Source organism: Bombina bombina, chromosome 2 (genome assembly GCF_027579735.1).
Source record: "Bombina bombina isolate aBomBom1 chromosome 2, aBomBom1.pri, whole genome shotgun sequence".
Lineage (NCBI taxonomy): Eukaryota > Metazoa > Chordata > Amphibia > Anura > Bombinatoridae > Bombina > Bombina bombina.
In genome coordinates this window covers 986,977,767-987,002,723 of record NC_069500.1, presented here as the reverse complement: position 1 = coordinate 987,002,723, position 24,957 = coordinate 986,977,767, and the positions used below count along the sequence as shown (strand labels likewise).

The window sequence follows — 24,957 nt, the reverse complement described above, 5'->3', positions numbered from 1 at the left end:
CTCAATACTATGGCACCTTATATGAGGGAACCCATGTCGCCCACTCCCCCACCACGGAATCCATACTAACAAAAATGCTAGATGACGCCCATTTACCCTCTATCACAGAAACAGACAGGGAGAGTTTAAACCAGGCGATAACTGCCAACGAGGTATTGGGAGCCATTAAAGATTTGAAACCGGGCAAAGCCCCGGGTCCAGACGGACTACCGGGTGAATACTATAAATTATTTAAAAATTCCCTGACATCACATCTAGTTAAATTTTCGAATTATATTATGCAGGGGTATGAGATCCCACGCGATTTACTAGGAGCCAGGATAGTGGTGATACCCAAACCAGGCAGAGATCCACAAAGATGTCCCAACTACAGACCCATCTCCCTTATAAACCAGGACCTAAAGATCTTTACCAAAATTCTGGCCAATAGACTAAAACACATATTACCGACCATAGTACACCCGGACCAGGTGGGATTTATAACGGGTAGGGAAGCACCTGACAACGTAAGACGGATCATAGCAACAATAGCCCAACTCGACCGGACTAAAACGCCTTCTCTGGTCCTCTCATTGGACGCGGAGAAGGCGTTTGATAGAATTGACTGGACATACATGTTCACGGTCCTGGATAAAATGGGATTTACTGGTCCATTTGTAGACGCACTGCGAGGGATATACTCTAAACCTACGGCTACAGTTAGGGCCATGGGACATCACTCCACACCTATATACATTAAAAATGGAACGAGACAGGGTTGCCCGCTCTCCCCACTACTGTTTGTCCTTTGTATGGAACCATTAGCGGCCAATATTAGGCACTCAACTGAGGTGACTGGACTTAAAATCAAACACACAGACTATAAGATCTCCCTGTTTGCGGACGATGTCCTCTTAACTCTCACCAAACCCTTGAAATCCCTCACGGGGTTATACGAAATATTGCAGAGGTTCTCCCAGGTTTCAGGCTATAAGATCAACCTGGACAAAAGCGAAGCACTAGCCATAGCCCTACCGGCTCACACAAAAAAACTAATTGAGTTAAATTTTTCATTTTCTTGGGTTAAAACACATATTAAATACTTAGGTACAAAGATACCGACCCAATACTCAGACTTATATAAGGTAAATTATCTCCCCTTATTTAAAGAGCTAAGATCAGATATTACTAAATGGAAACTATTAAACTTCTCCTGGTATGGTAGAATATCTGCCATAAAAATGAATCTACTACCGAGGATCCTATATCTATTTAGAACCTTGCCCGTCCCAGTTCCAAAGAATGATCTCAAAACCCTACAATCAGACATTAATTTCTTCATTAATGGTAAGAAACAAGCAAGAATTCCCCACTTAACTTTAACCAAGCATAGACAGCTAGGGGGGGTAGGGGTCCCCAACTTGCTTAATTACTATGAAGCAGCTAGATTGGCACAGGATGCTCTTCTGGGCTCCTCATTGGGAAATTTGGTATGGAAGGAAATAGAAGCAGGGATAGCAGATCTAGAATCATCCGGAGATCTGATTTGGGATAGAACACTCCAACAACAAAATAAAACATACTCTCCTGTTACGACTTTATCACTTGACAATTGGAGGACAATGGCGCTTGGCAAGGGGAAGATGCCCAGATTCTCCCCCAAAATGCCAATTAAATACCTTATCCCAGGGGAATATCGCAAACAGCTAGATAAATGGGAAAATAAGGGTCTTTACAGGGTGGGAGACCTTCTAATGAACAATAAACCACTAACCTTCAACCAGATACAAGAGAAATTAACACCACTATCACTCAAATGGTATCTATACTTACAAATACTCTCTGCCCTACATAAGTTCATCCCAAATATATGCAAACAACCCTGCACCATACTAGAAAGACTGTGTAGCGCACAAGCGAGACCTAGACAATCCATCTCTCAATTATACTTGGCCTTACAAGCTCCAGAGGGTAGCACTAAAACACCTATAATGATTAGATGGGAAACAGACACGAAGTCTACACTAGAACTGCCAGAATGGCATGACCTTTTTTATTCTTCATGCAAGGGATTAATCAGCGCGGACCTTCGAGAAAACAGCTTAAAGACCATCTTTCGGTGGTATTTGACGCCTATTAAAACTTCACACTACACAGAAGGTAGAAGTAGAAACTGTTATAGGGGTTGTAATTCGGTTGGTACCTATATACATATGTGGTGGGAGTGCCCGAGAGTGGCTCACATCTGGTCCAAACTTTCATCCCATCTCAGCTCCCTCTTAGAGGAGCGGGTGGAGCTATCTATATATCAGGGACTGCTGAATGCCCCCATACCAAATCTTAACAAACATATCAACACTCTCATTAGAATACTCTGCACGATAACGAGACTAAGTATTGCCAAATATTGGAAGGAAGGAGTACCAACATGGAATGAAATACTAGAGAGATTTAAACTAACATACTCCCTACATGAAGCGGCAGCAATGATATTAGGCACGACTGACACATTCCACAAGATCTGGTTTTACTGGATACTACATTCAACATAAAAACCCCACCAAACATTATATATGCAGATAGGGATTCTGATCACAAGGGAAAAATAAAAGGAACTGTTTACAAGAGATTGCAGTAATGTACGATTGAAAGACCATATCGGACCAAATGTTTTGTTTGTAAATCCATATTGTTATTTTTAGGGTTTACCCTTTTTATTATTTTTTCTTTCTCTTTTTTTTTTTTTTTTTTTTTTTTTTTTCTCTACTCTGTAACAAGAGTATAAGTTATGCATTGGCAGTCCTTGAGGAGTAGTACAACTGATATGATGTATAAATATCGACAACTCAAGATATATGGAAAAAGACCAGTGACAAGGTCTTGAATTGACTAACTATGCCTGTAGATAAGATTCTGTAATTGACTGCATAAGACGTGTATTCTGTTTGAAAATGTTATTTCAATAAAAACTATTTTAACATAAAGGGACAGTATACACTCATTTTCATATAACTGCATGTAATAGACACTACTATAAAGAATACGATGCACAGATACTGATAAAAATCCAGTATAAAACTGTTAAAAAACTTACTTAGAAGCTCTCAGTTTAGCTCTGTTGAAAAGGTAGTTGGAAAGCCCACTGCAAGTGGCAAATAAGACACCCCTCCCCCTTCTTTTGCATATGAAAAGACCCTTTACACAAACAGGAGCAAGCTGGAGTAGGTATCTGACGGTATTCTCCTAAAACTTTGGGGCTTGGTTAGGAGTCTGAAAATCAGAGCAATGTTATTTAAAATAATCAAAACTATACATTTAAAAAAAACCAAAAAAAAAAAAAAACCTTCATGGGCTATATAAGTAGATCATCTGCAAAACCTTTATGCAAAGTAAAAAATGAGTGTATAATGTCCCTTTAAGAGAATTTGACAAGCTTTATGTATGTAATGTATGTCAATTAAATAAAATGCTACATAATAATCACTGGTGGTTACTGAGGCTATACATCAAAGGATATTTCACACATATATCCCTTCTGTAACTTACAGAGAGCAGCTTAAAGGGACAGTCAACACCAAAATTGTTATTGTTTAAAAAGATAGATAACACCTTTACTACCCATTCCCCAGCTTTGCACAAGCAACATTGTTATATTAATATACTTTATAACATTTAAACCTCTAAATTTCTGCCTGTTTCTAAGCCACTGTAGACAGCCTCTTAATCACATGCTTTTTATTTGCTTTTCACAACAGGAGACTGCTAGTTCATGTGGGCCATATAGATAACATTGTGCTCTCTCCCGTGGAGATGTGGCTGACACAGCAGAAATTGGCTAAAATGCAAGTCAATAGATAATAAATACAAAGTCATGTGATCAGGGGGCTGCCAACAGAGGCTTAAATACAAGGTAATCACAGAGGTAAAAAGTATATTAATATAACTGTGTTGGTTATGCAAAACTGGGGAATGGGTAATAAAGGGATTAGCTAACTTTTTAAACAATAACAGTTTTGGAGTATACAGTCCCTTTAAAAGATACCATTAATTTTTTTTCTTTCATGATTCAGATAGATTATACAATTTTAAACAACTTCCCAGTTCACGTCTATTATAATTTTTGCTTCTTTATCTTGGTATTCTTTATTGAAGGAACAGCAATGCAATACTGGGAGCTAGCTGAACACATCAGTAAGCCAATGACAAGAGGCATATGAGCACAGCCATGCAGGATGCCAAGAGAACAACGCTAATAGAAGTAACTTGAAAAGTTGTTAAAAATTGTATGTTCTGTCTGAATCAAGAATAAAAATTTGGGGTTTCATGTCCCTTTAAACTCACACAGACTGCACATCCTGTGACCTCACTGTCCAGTAAGGAAACAGATTATTATCCTACTGAGCTGATTTGTGTCTAATTGCAAAAATGCTTCTGATAAACTTTCTAACTACTTCATTTTAACTGTGCATGCGGCCAGCAGAGCATACGGCTATAGATCATGGGCATGAAAATTATCAATTGTGCCCCTATACAAAACCACCAGCATTTGAAATATGTATGCAATTGGGAAATGTGATTTAATTTTTTTACTATAATACCCCTTTAAATGAAGGGATACTTATCTAAATCTTAGTGCCGCAGCTTAATGCAGGAACTAGAGAGATATTCTATTTCTGTCACATGCGAGGCAATGGTCTATATATATGTAGGAACCCCTTTACTCCTGAAAATCTGAATTACTGTCCCACAAATTGTATCAAATTCAAAGTCTCTATAATGCTACAAGTTATTGTAAAGTTTACACCAGTGTTTCTCAAGCTTTTGGTAGCAAGTACCCCTGAAGGCGTTGATTTGATTTCTATGTACCCCAACTGTAGCACAAATATTATTGATCTTTTACATGAGCAAAAATGGAAATCACGTGTATCACTTGATTTCACCAGCTTGTATCAGATATGTTAATGAAGTAAATATATAAGAATATGATATTTGTTTTATGTTTTACGAAATTTAATATTTGGCTATATTACAACCGTTAATAATCAACACACATACATCCATTGATATTAATAATTATATGTAATTACTGTGCTTCTTACTTAAAAAAAGAAACTATTTTCTGCATGATGATAAAAGTAATTACCATCTTTCTATTTTTAATAACCATCTGTTTTTGTTTACTGTGGCACACTACAGTATTATGCCCTTTACTTATTTCACAATGGCACTCGTCTCTGTGACACTTGGTCACAGTAATACAACTTACATGGCACTTTCTCTGTTCTTATCAGTGAAGCTCATTTCCAGCCCTCCTATGTCACTAACAAGCCAGAATTTAAGGATTTACCAATTTGAGGTGAATCAGTGATTGAGCAGTGGTTCAACCTAGGATGGGAAATACACTGTACCCTGTTAGAAGTGCTCGAGGGTAGAAATCAGAAACACAGCTTCCTTTGATATGTCATGTTTACAATAGCTACATCAGGAAATAATAATGAATGCCAATCCCTGGAGTACCCATTGCCAATGCCCCAAGTACCCCCGGGCTCAGGGGTACACGTACCACAGGTTGAGAAACTAGGGTTTACACTAACATCTTAAAGGAACATTAGAATCCAATATACAATTATTATCATATCAATAATAATACAGTATACATATTTTACTTACAAGTGGGAGTAATGTAGCCCATACATCTTTATTGTGCTTCTACAGAAATACTGGTTTACTCTTTTCCACTTTCACTGAGTGGTGTGGCTAATACTGTATTTATTAAACAAAATAAAGTTGCAGAGCACTACTGATCCAGAGTAAAAAAAAACAGAAATTGACCCAATCAGCAGCACTGTACCCAGATCCAGCTGTGTAACTAGTGCTGCCGATTTGATCAAGGGCAACGGTACTTCTATGTGCTTAACCCCTGCTAGTCTTAAAAGGACAGTAAAGTAATAATAAAGCCTAAATGGATTGGACAGAGCAAGCAATTTTAAACAACTTTTTAGTTAATTTCTTTTATAAATTTTACTTAGTTCCCTTCATATCCTTTGTTAAAGAGTAACTCTAGGTGAGCTCAGGAGTGTGCGCGTCTTTATCCTCTGCCAGCAGTGTTTGAAACAATGTTTATAGCAATGTTTTTCAAAGTCACACACACTGCTTAAAGGGACACTCAGGTTAAAGTAAATTTTCATTATTCAGATAGAGCATGTAATTTTAAACAACTTTCCAATTTACTTCCATTAAAAAAAATGTGCACAGTCTTTTATATTTACACTTTTTTTGAGTCACCAGCTCCTACTGAGCATGTGCAAGAACTCAGACTATACGTATATGCATTTGTTATTGGCTGATTGCTATCACATGGTACAGGGGGAGTGGAAATATACATAACTTTGAAATGTGTTAGAAAAGAATCTACTACTCATTTGTTGCATTTGTTGATTATGCAAATCTGCTGTGTTTACTGGTCCTTTAAGAAACGTGCATGCTCCTGAGCTCCTATCAGCCTAGGTTTACCCTTCAACAAAGGATACCAAAAAGAACAAAGCAAATTTGATAACACAAGTAAATTGTATAAAATTGCATGCTGTTAATTGAATCATGAAAGTTTCATTTTGACCTTACTATCCCTTTTATATAATTACATGCACTAACAAATGATAATGGCCCTTTAAATAAACAGTTTAGACCACCCTAGATGGAGTTTTTCCTAGACCTTTATGATGGTGACTTTAACAGAGCAGCACGTAGTCTATGCCAGTATGTTTTTGTAATTAAGCAGCTATAAATGTTTTTTTAATTGGCACCTTGGAGCCAAATACAGAATTTTATGAGCAGCTCCTACATCAACCCGTTAAGTTTTACCCACGTGCACTTAGCACCTCATTATTTCCTTTAGCACTCGTGCATTTCACTCAGTACAACACACAGCCAACCCAGTTCCAGGATTACTTTATATGAAAGAAACAGCAGCTGAAATGTCCCTGTGTAAAACAGCTCAAAGCCCTGCATTCCAAATCATTATGTTTTTCTATAAATAAAAGCAGATTGCATTAGATCCCCGTAACTGTATACTTAAAGAAAATAAAGCGCTTAGTCAAAAAAACACAAAGATCCTTACAAAACTATTTTGTGACATTAATGAGTTTCAACCATTTGTTTTTAAAACCACTTTTGTTTAAGCAAAGATTCACAGCTCATATAACAGTTCATGATGAAATGTGAAATCTTCTAAATCTAGACACGGTCACGCTCTGAAGCTTCTGAATTGGGTGGGCTTCACCTCATCAACAGTCAAAAGTCTTAAACTGTTAAACAAGCAAAAAAACACAACCACACCTCTCAATATTATATATAGAGGTGATACCATTTTGAATAATTTATATTGCACTTCTGTTGTATACTGTATGCATATATATTCATAAATGGTGAATTATCCATTTATGCCCCCTTCCTGTAAATGAGTAAACAATGCTCTTACTAAATGTATTAGGGTCCAAGGGGTAATATTTGGTTATGTGCTGAATAGCATTAGTCTACCTGCAATTAATACTATGGTGAATTATCTATTTATGTGGATTATTCTGATTTAAAAAAAAAACACATTGGTTTCATTATATACCAGATTTTGAAGTATTTACATAATTCCTTTTACCCTTGCATTATAAATTGAATTCAATTCTTATTTGTTTGTCTTTCCGATTTGTTTTTGCAATTAACTGCTTTCCTAAGCCATCCATGGTATCTGTAAAATTTGCATTTGTGCTAATATAAGTGTATTGTATTTGTGTAAATAATATTCTGACACCTAATAAGTTAAATAATTCACCCAGCAAGATATAAGTATCTCTACTATGACATGGATGTATCACATGCCTGACGAAGCCCAATTGGAATACAGAATTGGTGAAACACGTGTAGCAAGTGTTAATTGACTGCACCCACAGGAGCTCCGTGAGTGTGGTGTTGGTTTGGTTTGTATAGGTCCCCCCCCTGGATGCCATATTCTATTTGGATGCAGTGCTGAATTGAATAGCCTGGCGGATAACCCATCGAGCAGAAACAGCCCCCATTAGCAGAAGAGGTGCCACTAGTCTTTCCGATAAAGCGGAGCAAGTAAGTGAGAACTACCTCTGCAACGGAAGAAGTGGTACAATTACTCAGGATGAGTAGAACCTGTAAAAGGTTGGGTGAGCTGGGGATGTAATTCCCATTCCAGGAGGACGTATCATTGTCATTTGGCACTTTAGGGGGATATACCTACGAACCAATAGAAACTTAAAGGGCCACTAAACCCAAAATCTTTCTTTCATGATTCAGATAGAGAATACAAATTTAAACAGCATTACAATTTACTTCTATTATTTATTTTGCTTCATTTTTTAGATATCCTTAGTTGAAGAAAAAGCAATGCACAAGGGTGAGCCAATCACACAAGGCTTCTATGTGCAGCAACCAATCAGCAGCTACTGAGCATATCTAGATATGCTTTTCAGCAAAGAATATCAAGAGAATAAAACAAATGAGATAATAGAAGTAAATTAGAAAGATGTTTAAAATTGCATTCTCTTTCTAAATCATGAAAGAAAAAATGTGGGCTTCATGTCCCTTTAATTCTCTGTTTGCAATTGTGCTGGACTGTATTATGCTAACAACAGTGCCGATTAATTTCTAATATCACACGCTTTAGCTACAAACCTGTCAGCTGCTTTATTTTGCCTGACTAACATTCTACTATCTAATGCTTACTACGGATGCTGAACTCTGAGAACTGGCTTTCTTTTCTTATGTGCATGCGAAGAAAAAAAGTCTATAACAAGAACTTTTGTTCTTGTATCAATTGTTTCAACGGAGAATTGGTTTAGTATAAATTGCATTAAGGTGCCTAACACTGTAATTAATTTGTGTCCTTTTCTGGCACAAATCATTTTCTATTAACAGCTTCTACTTTCTGTGGAAGAATAAAATGTATGCAAACTATTATTTGACTGTTGTGTTGTGCCTTCCATAAATCTGACCCCCCCCCCCGAGTTGTTTTTGATTATGGTTATGAGCTTTTGCTGGATTAAGGGTTTACACTTTTTCCTCTCTTGGTTTCTTCATATTAACTTTTAGTAACCACGTGCAACAGAGAACTTATAGTACTTTTTAGCTCTCTGATCCTTACATATTAATTCCCCTGATACAGCTGCTATAATATTATATATATATATATATATATATATATATATATATATATATTTATCCAAAACCCACTATGTAATACTGAGTAATAAATGGGAGGCGTCACTATCTTGATTTGTGCATAAATTTGGTTAATAGTGTGATGTTTCGGGGTAGTTAACCCCTTCTTCAGACAACAAATTTATCTATTACAGTGATATTTATACTTACAAACACAAGTAATTGACACGGTATTACATAGTGGGTTTTAGATAATATTTAATTACAGGCTCGACACCCTGGTCTTTGACAATATAAAGTGAGAGTGCCCTTTCCCCAAAGGACTGTGTCTTTTGCCCTTTTTCATTTTTATCCTTTTTGAAATAAACATTGTTTTTATATACATTCCCTGCCTGGAATAATTTCATCTATACGTTGTTCCTGCTACATTGAGCGCAACTTCTTTTTTGCATTCTGTATTCTGTTTGGGGCATGTGCAGCAGACACGTCTGAAGCTGCAGCCTATGATCTGGGTCTCCACAGGGGGTGTGTCCCCCGCCCACTCTCCATAGCGCTGGATACTGATTTTCAACAGGACGCTCATGAAGAGCGCAATCTACAGTGAACATTCTGAACTATATATATATATATATATATATATATATATATATATATATATATACACACACACACACACGGAAAGGCCTTTGTACATTTTGTGGACGAAAATATAAATTAAGTGCTAAACAATTGGGCTTCTCCTTATAATATGGAATACTTTAATTATTGTTAGAGATTGTATTTTGTTGCTTCATTTAAAGGGACAGTATACACTAATTTTCATATAATTGCATGTAATAGACACTACTATAAAGAATAATATGCACAGATACTGATATAAAAATCCAGTAAAAAAGTTTAAAAAAAAACTTACTTAGAAGCTCTCAGTTTAGCTCTTTTGAAAAGGTAGCTAGAACACCCATTAAAGTGGTTCTATAGCAAAAAAGCAGACACTACCCCTTCCTTTGCATATGAAAAGACAAACAGGAGCAAGCTGGAGAAGGTATACGTCAGTATACTCCTAAAACTTTGGGGCTTGGTTAGGAGTCTGAAATCAGTGCAATGTTATTTAAAAGTAAACAAAACTATACATTAAAAAAACTGTATGGGCTATATAAATGGATCATCTACAAAACATGTATGCAAAGACAAATCTAGTGTATAATGTCCCTTTAAACATGATATAATGTAGATACAGTATTATGGACTCACAGAGAGTATTCCAACATTTTCTAAAGGGACAGTAAAGTCAAAATTAAACTTTCATGATTCAGACAGAGCATACAGATTTAAAAAAAACTTTACAATTTACTGCTATTATTAAAATTGCCTTATTCTATTGGTATCCCTTTTTAATGGTACATTTAGGTAGGCTCAGAAAATAGTTTTTAGCACTCTTTTGCAGCAATGTCTGCAATAATATATAAATATTGCTACAAACATTGTGGAAAACACTGTTGCCACAAAGCACTAAAGACGTGCACACTCCTGAGCTCCTATGTGCCTGCTTAGGTTTACTCTGGGCTGGGCGCCGGTCTCCGTTTTAAAATTACTACATCAATTGAAAGTAGAGTGTTGCAGGTGAAGCACACAGCAAGATTCCTGGATACCAGGCACTGCCACTTATAGAGCTCCAGTTTTGTTTCAGGGTGAATTGAAAAGGTTGCAAGTGGAGCGATTTGTTGTGTTTTTACTTTTAAAAAAAGATCTGAGTACTTGTTTCTTTCGAAGACCACTGTCATTTGAAAGAGTAGGTAATTCTATTCAAATGAGAGATCTTAGGAGGTATGTGGCTAGTAAGAGAGTTGAGATTGAGGGGTTTGAAACCCTCCCCCCCATCCATCTCCTTTCCTGTCAGATTGTGGTCTTGCCCTCTCTGAGATGTCACCACGCATATTTGTTGTCAAATCACCTGCACTCCCACGTAGCTCAGGGAGTGCCTCCGATTAACCCTAAAGTGAGGGGTAATAACCCAATCCAATGCTGTGGTCATGATGAGAATAGGTCATAATTATAAATGCACAACAATGCATTTTCCCTCTTTACTGTCTCTATAAGGTATATGCACATACACTAAATTATAAATGCACAACAATGCATTTTCCCTCTTTACTGTCTCTTTAAGGTGTATGCACATACACTAAATTATAAATGCACATCAATGCATTTTCCCTCTTTACTGTCTCTTTAAGATGTATGCACATACACTAAATTATAAAAAAGTACAAGAAAACAGAGGGGCGCCTCATTTGTGGTATAATCAGATGGTATGGTACAAAACAAACAGAATGGAGCCAAATGAGTACTCACATACTCTTGAAGCACACCTATGTGCTGGTAGAGACAAGCTGCAATTTCAGATAGGTGTGACAGCTCACCCTCCAGGCAAAACTGTGTATATACTCCTGTAACACACCTATGTGCTGGTAGAAGCAGGCTGTAATTTTGAGACAGGTGTAACAGCTCACCCTAGATGTAGATTCTTAGTTGTGCAGGGGTGTAAGTCCCAGTGAGCAATCAGCAAAGGCAGAAGGTAGGAAGAGAAATCCACTCAGAGTGCATTTAAAATAAAATATAGCTATTTATTAAAAACAAAGTTAAAAAAAACAACACAGCAGTTGTTAATGATAAGTGGATGTAAGGGTTCACAGTGGCACCCCACAAATACAACGCGTTTCTCGGTTGAACCGTTTCATCAGGCCTGATGAAACGGTTCAAACCGAGAAACGTGTTGCATTTGTGGGGTGCCACTGTGAACCCTTACATCCACTTATCAGCTATTGCTGATTATATGTACTGTTGTATAGATAAATGTGCTTTTGACTTTTGTTTTTTTATATTTTTAATTAATTGTAATATGTACCAAATTCACCCTCTATAAGTAGTTATCTGTTATTTTAAGTGTGAACTAGATATTTTTTCCCTAACCTTATAGCTGGTTATTTACCATTGTATATGAAATTTTAAGATATTTGTATTTTAGAAAGAAGTCCAGGCTTACTTTATTCAGAGGCCCCTTGCCAAGGTGAGAAACACTTAGCATTGGTGTTGAGCTAACAAAGATAAATATCCCACCTTTGTAAAACTGGCAAAAACCATACTTATGCATCTCAGGCACCTCAACACCATCTTAGCACCCTTTCTCTGCTGCAGGCATAATAGCTGCAAAAAGAGAGCCAGCCTCAGCCAGGAGCATGTGGTCATGTTTCTGAAAGAATGAATAACAGAATGTTATAAACAGTTATAGTCTAACTCTTTCTAGTTCTACCTCTTTTGAAACTGTTCATGGTTAATTATAAAAATTTGTTCTGCAGCTTAAAAATTGGACAGTTGTGTTAATGCAAAGTTTAGTCTGAAGTTTATATTTCTAACACTCAGTATGCGGATTGTATTTTAAATATAGGAAAAAATGTTTGTTTGGTTTTTTATCCGATTAATCGTTAGTTGCAGCCCTACTCAAAACATATACTAATTATTGCTGATTATTTCTGATTTATAATCTTTAAATTAAATTAATTGATAGACAAACAGGTCATATAAGAAACATAGATACATGACAGTGTCATCGATTCTGTTCAGTACTACATATCTGTATATAAAGTGAGTAGCAACTGCTGGGTATGTTATTTAAATAACTATTACCTAAATAAAAACAGAACATGTATCTCAATATATCAATCATGCAGCAAACTAGAAACCCTCTAAAAAGGTTCATATTTCTTTATAGAAATATATAAAGACAACTAACTTAAAAGGACACTGAACCCATTTTTTTTCTTCTTTTGAGATTCAGATAGAGCATGCAATTTTAAGCAAATTTCTAATTTACTCCTATTATCAATTTTCTTCGTTCTCTTGCTATCTTTATTTGAAAAAGAAGGCATCTAAGCTAAGGAGCCAGACAATTTTTGGATCAGCACCCTGGAATGCAGTTGTTTATTGGTGGGTGAATTTATCCACCAATCAGCAAGAACAACCCAGGTTGCTCACCAAAAATGGGCCGACATCTAAACTTACATTATTGCCTTTCAAATAAAGATAGCAAGAGAATGAAGAGAAATTGATAATAGGAGTAAATTAGAAAGTTGCTTAAAATTGCATGCTCCATCTGAATCACGAAAGAAAAAATTTGGGTTCAGTGTCCCTTTAATATTCTCATATACAAAATGAGATCAAAACTATTAAGGATCATTTTAACCAAAGTATGTTTCCATTCTCCAGTAAAGATCATTCTCTTTACATCCCCACTCAAGTTAACAGGCAGAAATACCCATCTCCATCAAAATGCATCCCCACCCAGAGGGTACCAAGCCAGAATTGCATTCTTTAGTAAAGTGGATATTTTTTACATTCCTTCTGGGATAATGCAGCAGGATGCCTACTTGCAGTAAAGTGCATTGCCTCTGTTCCCTCCCAGAGAAAGTCAGAATTCTTCAGTAAAGTACTAAGGAATATTGAGACATAATATTAAGTGAAGTGTTTCCTTATCACCACTCTACTGCATCCAGACGGGGATAGTCACATTTCACTAAAATGCTTCTTCTCATCCAAGTTGGTAAAACAATGTCCATCACAAGTAATGTTCTTCACTACCATTAACCCAAGATAAAAGCCCCAATCTGCAATAGAATGCTTTCTGTCAACCTGTCCTAACATGCAATACATATCTGCTATCAAAGTAGTTACTACCCACTGGTGCCAGAACCACAGCATTTCAATCTCCTGTAAAATGCCTTTCCCTAATGAAAATGCTAGAGAATATCTGCATTAACTAAAGTGATTTGTTTTCTGGTTAGCACCCAATTATTATATATAAATAAAAAAAAAATGCTTAGAACTTCACAAACTGGAAATTTCAACTAGTTTGTAACTTATGAAAATTATACAAACAGGCAAATTTTGAAATGCTTAGGTTTAACACTCTATAAACTAGTATTATTTTCTTACTACAACGACTAAATATCACTGATATGTTTCCAGCTATATAATAAATAGCACTTTCACAATTTTGCAAACAATTTTGGTAAGAATCTTGATGCACTAATAACAAAATAAATATTCTGCATTCCATGATCAGCTTAAGAAATACATGAGTGTATCTTCAATAAGGCTATTAAAAGGTAAGTGATAGTGTATTCCGTGGTACTTACATGTATCAGCAGCAACCTGTCAGAGGGCTGTCTTTATTCACAGAAAGCTAAAATCTGCAAACTAAGAACATTTTTCATGTAACTAAAATTTCTTGACATGGCAGACAACAAACTATCAATAGCATATACACAACTTATCTATGTCCTTATTTTTCTGAGTTTTTACTATTAAAACATTTAATCCCCTTTATTTCGTAAAACAAATATTTTACACGGTACAGTAGAAAAGATCAACAAAAGAAGTATACCGTTTTATTTCTTATTTGTAAAAACAAAAAAGGAGGCACAAAGGAAAAAAGGTATTTTAGTAGCATTCCATCTACTGAGATATTAATTAATATAAAAATGAACTTTTATTTTCATTGAATGGACACTGAACCCATTTTTTTCTTTTTCTTTCATGATTCAGATAGAACATGACATTTTAAGCAACTTTCTAATTTACTCCTATTATCAATTTTTCTTTGTTCTCTTGCTATCTTTATTTTAAAAGCAAGAATGTAAATCTTAGCATCCAGCCCATTTTAGGTTCTGCACCATGGATAGCGCTTGCTTATTGGAAGCTGACATTTACCCACCAATAAGCAAGCATAACCCAGGTTCTCAACCAAAAATGGTCCGGCTCCTATGCATCACATTCCTGCTTTTTAAATAAAGATAGCAAGAGAACAAAGAAAAATTGATAATAGGAGTAAATTACAAAGTTGCTTAAAATTGCATGCTCTATCTGAATCATGAAAGAAAACATGTGGGTTTAGTGTCCCTTTAAAAACAGAGAGGTGTCAGCCTCTTCTGCAATTTACCTATGCCATTAAATAAAAAGAAAGTATGTTTCATCCCCCCCCGTTTCCTGCCCATTAACCAGATACGATGGCTTCAGGTGACAGGGGTGAAGAGCGCTTATTTACAAAAGCATTTGGGCCCTTAGACAGGTCTTTCTCCATGTACAATAGGACAAGATATCTCTTCAACACATATCATAGGAACAAAGCAAATTTGATAATAGAAGTAAATTGGAAAGTTTTTTTAAAATGGTATGCTCTGTCTGAATCACAAAAAAAAATGTTTGGGTTTCATATCCCTTTAAGGAAAATTAAATAGGTGGAAAAAAATATTTGAACAAGGGAAAAACTATAAATCAGGTCTGTCACTGTATATAGCAAAGAACTCCATGCAGTGTGGTAAACAAAAACACACAGAATTGTTTTATTAAAAAAACAAAAAACACCTTGATGTATTTCTAATATGAAGTGGGGTGTAAGGGTATATTCAATCATTTTCTAACAACCTCTATCCCAAAGAGTTTGCAACCTGTCAAAGTTGTACACTAATTTAATTCTTGTTATAAAACACTTTATGCTAAATATTTTGTTATTTGTTTATTTTGAATACTGTCAAATGTTTATACACAATGAACAAATGCCTAACAGCATTGTTATGAATTTCATGGTAATGCAAACGACATTCTTGTTTTATTTAACCTTTTAACGCCGTTATGCCGTTCCATTCCGTCATAATTACACTGGGCTTTAGAGCCGTTATGACGGAATAGAACGGCATAACGGTTTTCAGCTCCTGTGCCCCCTCCGTTATTTTGTTTGTTGTGGATCCGGTTGGGGGATGTGCCTAGCACCTCTGGCACTCCCCCAGGATCCAATCAGCATGGAGGGGGTGTATCGATTGTCCCCTGTAACACTGTAGCAGCCAATGAGTGGAATCATTGGCTGTTACAAGTGTATCCGCTTCCTCTCTGCTCTCAGTGCGATCTGAGAGAGAGAGGAAGACAGTTTAGTGTTGGTGTGTGCTGCAGAAAGCTAGAGAGGGAGAAAAAATATAGTTACAAACAATATATATATTTTTTTTGCTGCTGATCACAGAGCTGCTACTGTGATCAGCCTAATATAACTTGCTTAGCCTGTTAGGGCTTTGATCAGTGTTGATCAAAAGCGTTGGGGGTTTATTTGTGGGGGTTACAAATATATATATATATTGTTTTTGCTGCTGATCACTGAGCTGCTACTGTGATCAGCCTAATATCACAGTGATCAGCCTGTCAGGGCTTTGATCAGTGCCCAAAAGTTTATTTGTGGGGATCTTTAGTTATTATTAACCCCTTCCCTGCTGTTCCCAATCACTACCCTTCCCAGTTCCTTTTTTTTTTTAGTTTATAAAAAAAAAAAAAAAAAAAAAAATATATATAAAGAAAAAATCATAATTTAAAAAAAAAAAAAAAAAAGGGAATAGGGTGGGTGGGAATAGGTGGGTGGTAATTGGGAGGTGGTAATTGGGGTGGTTTAGTGGGATTTTGGGGAAGGTGAAGTGGTAATTGGTGGTGGTGAAGTGGTACTTTGTACTGAAAAAAATCCCTTATGGCACGCTATTCAGCAGAAGAGGCTTATGCCATTCTTGCCGCAGATTCAGGGAGTGAAACCCTCTCTGCTCTGTCTGACAGCGCAACCCTTACGGCATCAGATATAGAGCCCCTGAGTGATACATCTGATGCTGGTGCTCCCTGCCCGCCACCTAAAAGGAGGCGTCGCACAAATGACCAAAATTGGATACCCCCAAATTTCACTGCCCCAGAAATGCCAGAATTTACTGAGACTCCTGGCATAACAAGTGATGTTCCAGTATGTGAGCCAATAAACTATATGTCACTGATTCTGACAGATGCTATGTTTGAGCATATAGTTGCTCAAACAAATTTATATGCCAGCCAGTATCTGTCCAAAAATCCCCAATCTCTGTATGTCAGAAAAAATACCTGGCATCCCACTGACATACCAGAGATTAAAAAGTTTTGGGCCCTGACATTAATAATGGGGATTGTGAAGAAACCCAGCATTCGTTCATACTGGAGCCAGAACCCCATCCTGGCTACCCCTCTTTTTCCAGGGGTTATGAAGAGGGACAGATATGAACAATTGCTGCGGTTTCTCCATTTTAATGATAATACCAAGTGCCCCCCCAAAAATGACCCCCTGCATGACAGGTTATATAAACTAAGGCCCCTGATAAGCCACCTGTCCCAAAAATTTAAAGAAGTTTACATACCTGAGCAGGACATTTGCATTGATGAGTCCCTCATGAAATTTAAGGGGAGATTGCTTTTCAAGCAATATATACCATCCAAGAGGTCCCGCTATGGGGTAAAATTTTATAAGCTCTGTGAATGCAGTACTGGGTATACCTGGGCATTTCGCATCTACCAGGGAAAGGATAGCCACTTGGATCCACCTGGCTGCCCAGATTCAGTTGGCACAAGTGGGAAAATTGTGTGGGATCTCCTACTACCCCTGCTAAATAAAGGGTACCATTTGTGGCTCGATAATTTTTACACCAGCACAGAGCTATTAAAATTTTTGTTTTATTTTGAAACCGTGGCCTGTGGCACAACAAGAAAAAATCGCAAAGGTTTCCCCCAGAAGCTGACATATGGAAAAAAAAGTAGGGGCACAACGTCAGCTTTACGCCACAATGAGCTACTGGCCCTTCGGTACACTGATAAAAAAGATGTGTACATGCTCTCCACAATGCACGATGAAGCTACAGTGCCAGTGTCTGTGAAGGGAAGATCTGCACAGATCCGAAAGCCAAAGTGCATTGTGGAGTACAACAAAAACATGGGGGGGGGTAGATTTAGCTGACCGGTGCCTGCAGCCATATCTAATTCAAAGAAAAACTAGAACTTGGTACAAAAAAGTAGCCTTTTATATTATGCAGATCGCAGTATATAATGCATATGTGCTGTACAAAAAAACAGGCACAGGGAAAACTTATACTTTTTTGGAATTTGTGTTAAATGTAACATCTGATATTTTGTTTAACCAGACCCCTAATCCTCCCACTGTTCAATCTGAAAATGTTGAGCGACTCTGTGGCAGGCATTTTCCCACTAGGATCCCCCCCACTGCCTGCAAATTAACACCCCAGAAAAGATGCAGAGTCTGCTATAAAAAAGGAGGGAGGAGGGATTCTAGTTACCATTGCCCTGACTGCCCCTCTCAACCTGGCCTCTGTATCACTGATTGCTTTCGAATATATCACACAGAGTTAAACTTTTAATTTGAAAGCAATCTGTATGTGTTCCTAATTTATTTTATTTTATTATTCTGTATTCCTAACTTCATAAATCCCCTGACCTTGTCCTGTCCCTTTATATGTTAAGCCCATCCACTCTAAGGCCATTATAAGTTATACAAAACAACTAAAATACTCCTTTTAGAATATCCTGAGTTATCTACTTTTGCAAATGGTATGTCATGAGGGGGGTAATTTTCATTCCTGGGCTGCCATACTGTCTCAAAGGCAACATAGGGCCAGAAAATCAATGTGCCAAATTTCTATGCAGACCCTATATTGGGCCCTGTAACTTCCTAAAACCACATAAAACCTGTGCATAGGGGGTATTGTTGCACTCATGGGAGATCACTGAACACAGATATGGGTGTATTATAGCAGTAAAAAATATAATGATGTTGATCTAAATAGAAAACATGCAAAGTCTGTGTGAAAAAAGCAAATAAAAAATATGACCACTAAATTTGACCAGGTTTTGTGACTAAGTGGCTACAAAAAAAGACTAAACATAGTCCTTTTTTAATACCCTGGGTTGTCTACTTTTGCAAATGGTATGCCATGGTGGGGTAATTTTCATTCCTGCGCTGCCATACTGTCTCAAAGGCAACAAAGGTCCATAAAATCAATATGCCCAATTTCCATGCAAATTGGCAGACCCTATATTGGGCACTGTAACTTCCTAAAACCACATAAAACCTGTACATAGGGGGTATTGTTGTACTCATGGGACATCGCTGAACACAAAGATGGGTGTATTATAGCAGTAAAACATAAAAGGATGATATAAACAGCAAAAAGGCAGTGTTTTTGTGATAAACTAAAACTGAAATATGAACATTACCTTTGGCCAGATGTTGTGACTAAGTGGCTACAAACAAAGACTAAACATAGTCCTTTTTCAATACCCTGGGTTGTCTACTTTTATAAATGGTATGCCACGATGGGGTAATTTTCATTCCTGGGCTGCTATAATGTCTCAAAGAGGACAAAGGCCCATAAAATGAATGTGCCAATTTTCTATGTAAATGGGCAGATCCCATATTTGGCCCTGTAACATCTGTAAACCCCATAAAACCTGTACATGGGGGGTACTGTTTTACTCTTAGGACATTGACAAACACAAATATGTGTGTTTTATATCAGCAAAACATAAAAGGTTGATGACAGAAACAGCCAAAGGGCAGTGTTTGTGCAAAAAACGCATACAAAAAAAAAGGAGCACTACATTTGGCCAGGTGTTGTGACTAAGGGGCTTCACAAAAATATGTGACATGGGCCTTTTGAAATACCCTAGGGTGTCTTCTTTTGAAAATGGTATGCCATGATGGGGTAATTTTCATTCCTGGGCTGCTATAATGTCTCAAAGAGGACATAGGCACAGAAAATTAAGGTGCCAAATTTCCATGCATAAAAACTGAAATGGGCAGACCCCATATTTGGCCCTGTAACTTCTGTAAACCCCATAAAACCTGTACATGGGGGGTACTGTTTTACTCGTAGGACCTTGACAAACACTAATATGTGTGTTTTATAGCAGCAAAACATAAAAGGTTGATGACAGAGACAGCCAAAGTGCAGTGTTTGTGCAAAAAACGCATGCAAAAAAAATCACCATTACATTTGGCCAGGTGTTGTGACTAAGGGGCTTCACAAAAATATGTGACATGGGCCTTTTGAAATACCCTAGGGTGTCTTCTTTTGAAAATGGTATGCCATGATGGGGTAATTTTCATTCCTGGGCTGCTATAACGTCTTAAAGAGGACATAGGCACAGAAAATTAAGGTGCCAAATTTCCATGCATAAAAACTGAAATGGGCAGACCCCATATTTGGCCCTGTAACTTCTGTAAACCCCATAAAACCTGTACATGGGGGGTACTGTTTTACTCGTAGGACCTTGACAAACACTAATATGTGTGTTTTATAGCTGCAAAACATAAAGGTTGATGACAGAGACAGCCAAAGTGCAGTGTTTGTGCAAAAAACGCATGCAAAAAAAATCACCATTACATTTGGCCAGGTGTTGTGACTAAGGGGCTTCACAAAAATATGTGACATGGGCCTTTTGAAATACCCTAGGGTGTCTTCTTTTGAAAATGGTATGCCATGATGGGGTAATTTTCATTCCTGGGCTGCTATAACGTCTTAAAGAGGACATAGGCACAGAAAATTAAGGTGCCAAATTTCCATGCATAAAAACTGAAATGGGCAGACCCCATATTTGGCCCTGTAACTTCTGTAAACCCCATAAAACCTGTACATGGGGGGTACTGTTTTACTCGTAGGACCTTGACAAACACTAATATGTGTGTTTTATAGCTGCAAAACATAAAAGGTTGATGACAGAGACAGCCAAAGTGCAGTGTTTGTGCAAAAAACGCATGCAAAAAAAATCACCATTACATTTGGCCAGGTGTTGTGACTAAGGGGCTTCACAAAAATATGTGACATGGGCCTTTTGAAATACCCTAGGGTGTCTTCTTTTGAAAATGGTATGCCATGATGGGGTAATTTTCATTCCTGGGCTGCTATAACGTCTTAAAGAGGACATAGGCACAGAAAATTAAGGTGCCAAATTTCCATGCATAAAAACTGAAATGGGCAGACCCCATATTTGGCCCTGTAACTTCTGTAAACCCCATAAAACCTGTACATGGGGGGTACTGTTTTACTCGTAGGACCTTGACAAACACTAATATGTGTGTTTTTATAGCAGCAAAACATAAAAGGTTGATGACAGAGACAGCCAAAGTGCAGTGTTTGTGCAAAAAACGCATGCAAAAAAAATCACCATTACATTTGGCCAGGTGTTGTGACTAAGGGGCTTCACAAAAATATGTGACATGGGCCTTTTGAAATACCCTAGGGTGTCTTCTTTTGAAAATGGTATGCCATGATGGGGTAATTTTCATTCCTGGGCTGCTATAACGTCTTAAAGAGGACATAGGCACAGAAAATTAAGGTGCCAAATTTCCATGCATAAAAACTGAAATGGGCAGACCCCATATTTGGCCCTGTAACTTCTGTAAACCCCATAAAACCTGTACATGGGGGGTACTGTTTTACTCGTAGGACCTTGACAAACACTAATATGTGTGTTTTATAGCAGCAAAACATAAAAGGTTGATGACAGAGACAGCCAAAGTGCAGTGTTTGTGCAAAAAACGCATGCAAAAAAAATCACCATTACATTTGGCCAGGTGTTGTGTGACTAAGGGGCTTCACAAAAATATGTGACATGGGCCTTTTGGAATACCCTAGGGTGTCTTCTTTTGAAAATGGTATGCCATGATGGGGTAATTTTCATTCCTGGGCTGCTATAATGTCTCAAAGAGGACATAGGCACAGAAAATTAAGGTGCCAAATTTCCATGCATAAAGACTGAAATGGGCAGACCCCATATTTGGCCCAGTAACTCCTGTAAACCCCGTGAAACCTGTACATGGGGGGTACTGTTGTACTCGTAGGACATTGACAAACACAAATATGTGTGTTTGTCTAGCAGTAAAACATAAAAGCTTGATGACAGAAACAGCAAAGTGCAGTGTTTGTGTAAAAAACGCATACAACAAAAATGACCACTACATTTGGCCAGGTGTTGTGACTAAGGGGCTTCACAAAAAGACGTGACATGGCCCTTTTGGAATACCCTAGGGTGTCTACTTTTGTAAATGGTATGCCATGATGGGGTCATTTTCATTCCTGGGCTGCTATAATGTATGAAAGGCAACTTAAGCCCAGAAAATGAATGTGCCAGATTTCTATGTAAATGGGTAGGCCGTATGTTGGGCCTTGTAAATTCCAGAAAACTCAGAAAACCTGTACATGGGGGGTATCGTTATACTCATGGGACATCGCTTAACACAAGTATGGGTGTTTTATTGCAGTAACATATATCAGGATGATGATATTCACAATAAAATCATTTGGAAAGCTTCAAATTTCTTAATTTCTCACACTTACTTTGATTTTTTTTATATAAAATTATAGTTGAGAAATAAATCTTTTATGCCAAAAGAAAGCCCTATCTGTCCTCTAAAAAACAATATATAATTAGTGTGGGTGCACTTAATGTGAAAGGGGTAAATTATGGTTGAAAAAGACATATAGCTGAAATTCAAGGTTTCGTTTACGTTCAGAACTTGAACAATTGCCTATGTCATGAAAGGGTTAATTGAGCTTGTTTTTTTCTATTTGGTAACACCAGGCAAACAAACATGTTCTGCACATATGCCCATACTAGTTTCCAGTAATCCCCTGTTACAGGTGGTTCATTCTATTATTCACGTTTTACCGATGCACTAAGGTTTCCTGCCAAGAGTATTCCTCACCCTCCCTGCTCTGTGCAATGCAGTTTCATAAGAAGCAGTAAAGTGAAGATTACAGCTTTTTATATAAAAGCAGCATGTGTAGTAAGAGACGAAGTCACGGCCTTACTTGTTTCCTGGGCTTGCTGCTGGCAGACAGGTCGCCGAGTACTGATGTCACAGATCATGTGGGACTGTAGCTCAGCCCATTAGCATTCCTATGGGATGAGGTGCAGTCAGGGTCCTGCAGCGTTATTAGACTGGTTTTGTATTAGTAAAGTACAGCTCTCCCCTGCGCTATATGTGCTAGGTGAGCACATCTGCAACCATATAATTCCTATAGTGTACATGCTATATAGTCAGTTCTATCGCTATAATACTATGGCATAGATCCGCAGCCACCAGCACTATTAACATGAAAATTCTCTCACAGCACAGAATATCTAATATTCACTGTAGTTTATTGTTGATGCTTACGTTAACGACATTAATATGAAAAAGTGCCAACTTTTTGCTTGTTTTGTTTTTAGGAAATTAGATACTTGCTCTGTATCTGACACAGTCACTCAGCTGCATTTAAAATAAATAAATATATATATAATTTTACAAAGCATATGTCCCTGGTTTCCTGCTTCCTTCAATCTATCATGCAGCATAGCTGCAGTACACAAGAACTCTCTGGCTCTCTCTGCTATACACCAGCACCCATATTTGTTCTCACACTCCCCTTCCTCTCCCAGGCTGTCGCTGGCCAGTGATGTCACTGATCATGTGAGAATACATGGAGCAGCCCCTGTTCATACCTAGTGCAGCAGTAACGCTGACATCCTGAGCTGCCAGGCTACAGGGAGGGAGAATCTATCAGGCTGGAGGATCACAGGGTGAGACAGCGAGAAAAGAGGACTGCAGCCTGTGCTGTGCTAGCAGATCATACTCACTCAAGAGGCATAATAAATTACACACCGGCTCTAGATGCCTGTGCCACTGATTATTACAAGATGCTTACATTATAATCATATTGTAGATTCACTGAGAACCATCTGCAGGCTGTCCAAATAATGTGTTATTCTTGGGAAACTAGTCTAAACCAGTGTTTCTCACCCTTTTTGTAGCAAGTACCCCATCAGGCATACATATTTGTCCTAAGTACCCCAAATGCACCATACATATTACTAGGTAACAAAATAAGTGAAATGCCCCTGAATGTGGGTAAAAGATAATGAAAGGGCAAGCCACTGAGTACCCCTTGCCAAAGCTCCAGGTACTGTACCCCAGGTTGAGAAACTAAGCTCTAAACCTCACACACATCTCCATTATTTAATGAATGGGCTCCATGAACAAATATAACACTGGTGAAGCTGTAGAGGGTCAATAATGAATCTACTCCATGATCATATTTGTTTATTTTATTTCAAATGACCCTTCTTTCAGAATAACCCCTATACTATAAACCCCAAAAATGATTGCCAAAGGTAGCAGAAAAGAGTTTTGATTTTGCATCTCCAGTGATACAGAAAGCAGAACTGAATGTTACACAGTTTAATGTTATGCCAATCAAACCTCTCAATCGTTGGGGTAAACAAGATTTTAATTTCTAGGGTCAGTAAATACAGTAGATTTGCATAATCAACACATGCATGATAAAAAGACAATGCAATAGCACTTAGTCTGAACTTCAAATGAGTAGTAGATTTTTTTTTCTGACAAATTTGAAAGTTATTTCTATCTTCACTCCCCTGTATCATGTGACAGCCATCAGCCAATCACAAATGCATATACATATATTCTGTGAATTCTTGCACATGCCCAGTAGGAGCTGGGGCCTCACAAAGTCTAAATCTAAAAAGACTGTTTTACATTTTGTTAATGCAAGTACATTAGAAAGTTGTTTAAAATTGCATGCTCTATCTGAATCATGACAGTTTAATTTGACTTGACTGTCCCTTTGCCACTTTAAGGAATATATGCCCCTAGATTTAAAAGCAACCTTTGACTCCTACGTTCTGTGCTGTTTGTATATTAGTCACAATAGTTGTATAGTTACAGTAAAACAATGGGACAACTTGCTTTTCTTCATATTTATAAAATACCATTAATACATTATAAATTACCCCCCAATTTAAGAAGAGTCTTTACCCAAAGATTCATAACTACAATTAATAATCTCAATGCTGACATGCATGATGTCTTGTGTGCAATAAACAAAGGCTCTGATGTGACAG

At 37.4% G+C, this 24,957-nt stretch overlaps 2 protein-coding genes across 3 annotated transcripts in view; one reads left to right on the top strand and one right to left on the bottom strand.

The window, feature by feature from the left end:
* Positions 1–22,926, bottom strand: part of AIMP1 (aminoacyl tRNA synthetase complex interacting multifunctional protein 1) — a 210,197-nt gene extending 187,271 nt beyond the window's left edge. The window contains exons 1-2 of one of the 2 annotated variants that reach the window (XM_053703515.1): positions 22,866–22,926; positions 14,349–14,409 (exon numbers count right to left, since the gene is read on the bottom strand). In XM_053703515.1, the coding sequence (XP_053559490.1) occupies positions 14,349–14,350 (2 nt within the window). In that variant the 5' untranslated portion in view covers positions 14,351–14,409; positions 22,866–22,926. The remainder of the gene's footprint in view (positions 1–14,348; positions 14,410–22,865) is intronic. The other variant, XM_053703517.1, reaches the window with a different exon arrangement.
* TBCK (TBC1 domain containing kinase) overlaps positions 1–24,957 on the top strand; it is a 747,174-nt gene that overhangs the window by 27,270 nt on the left and 694,947 nt on the right.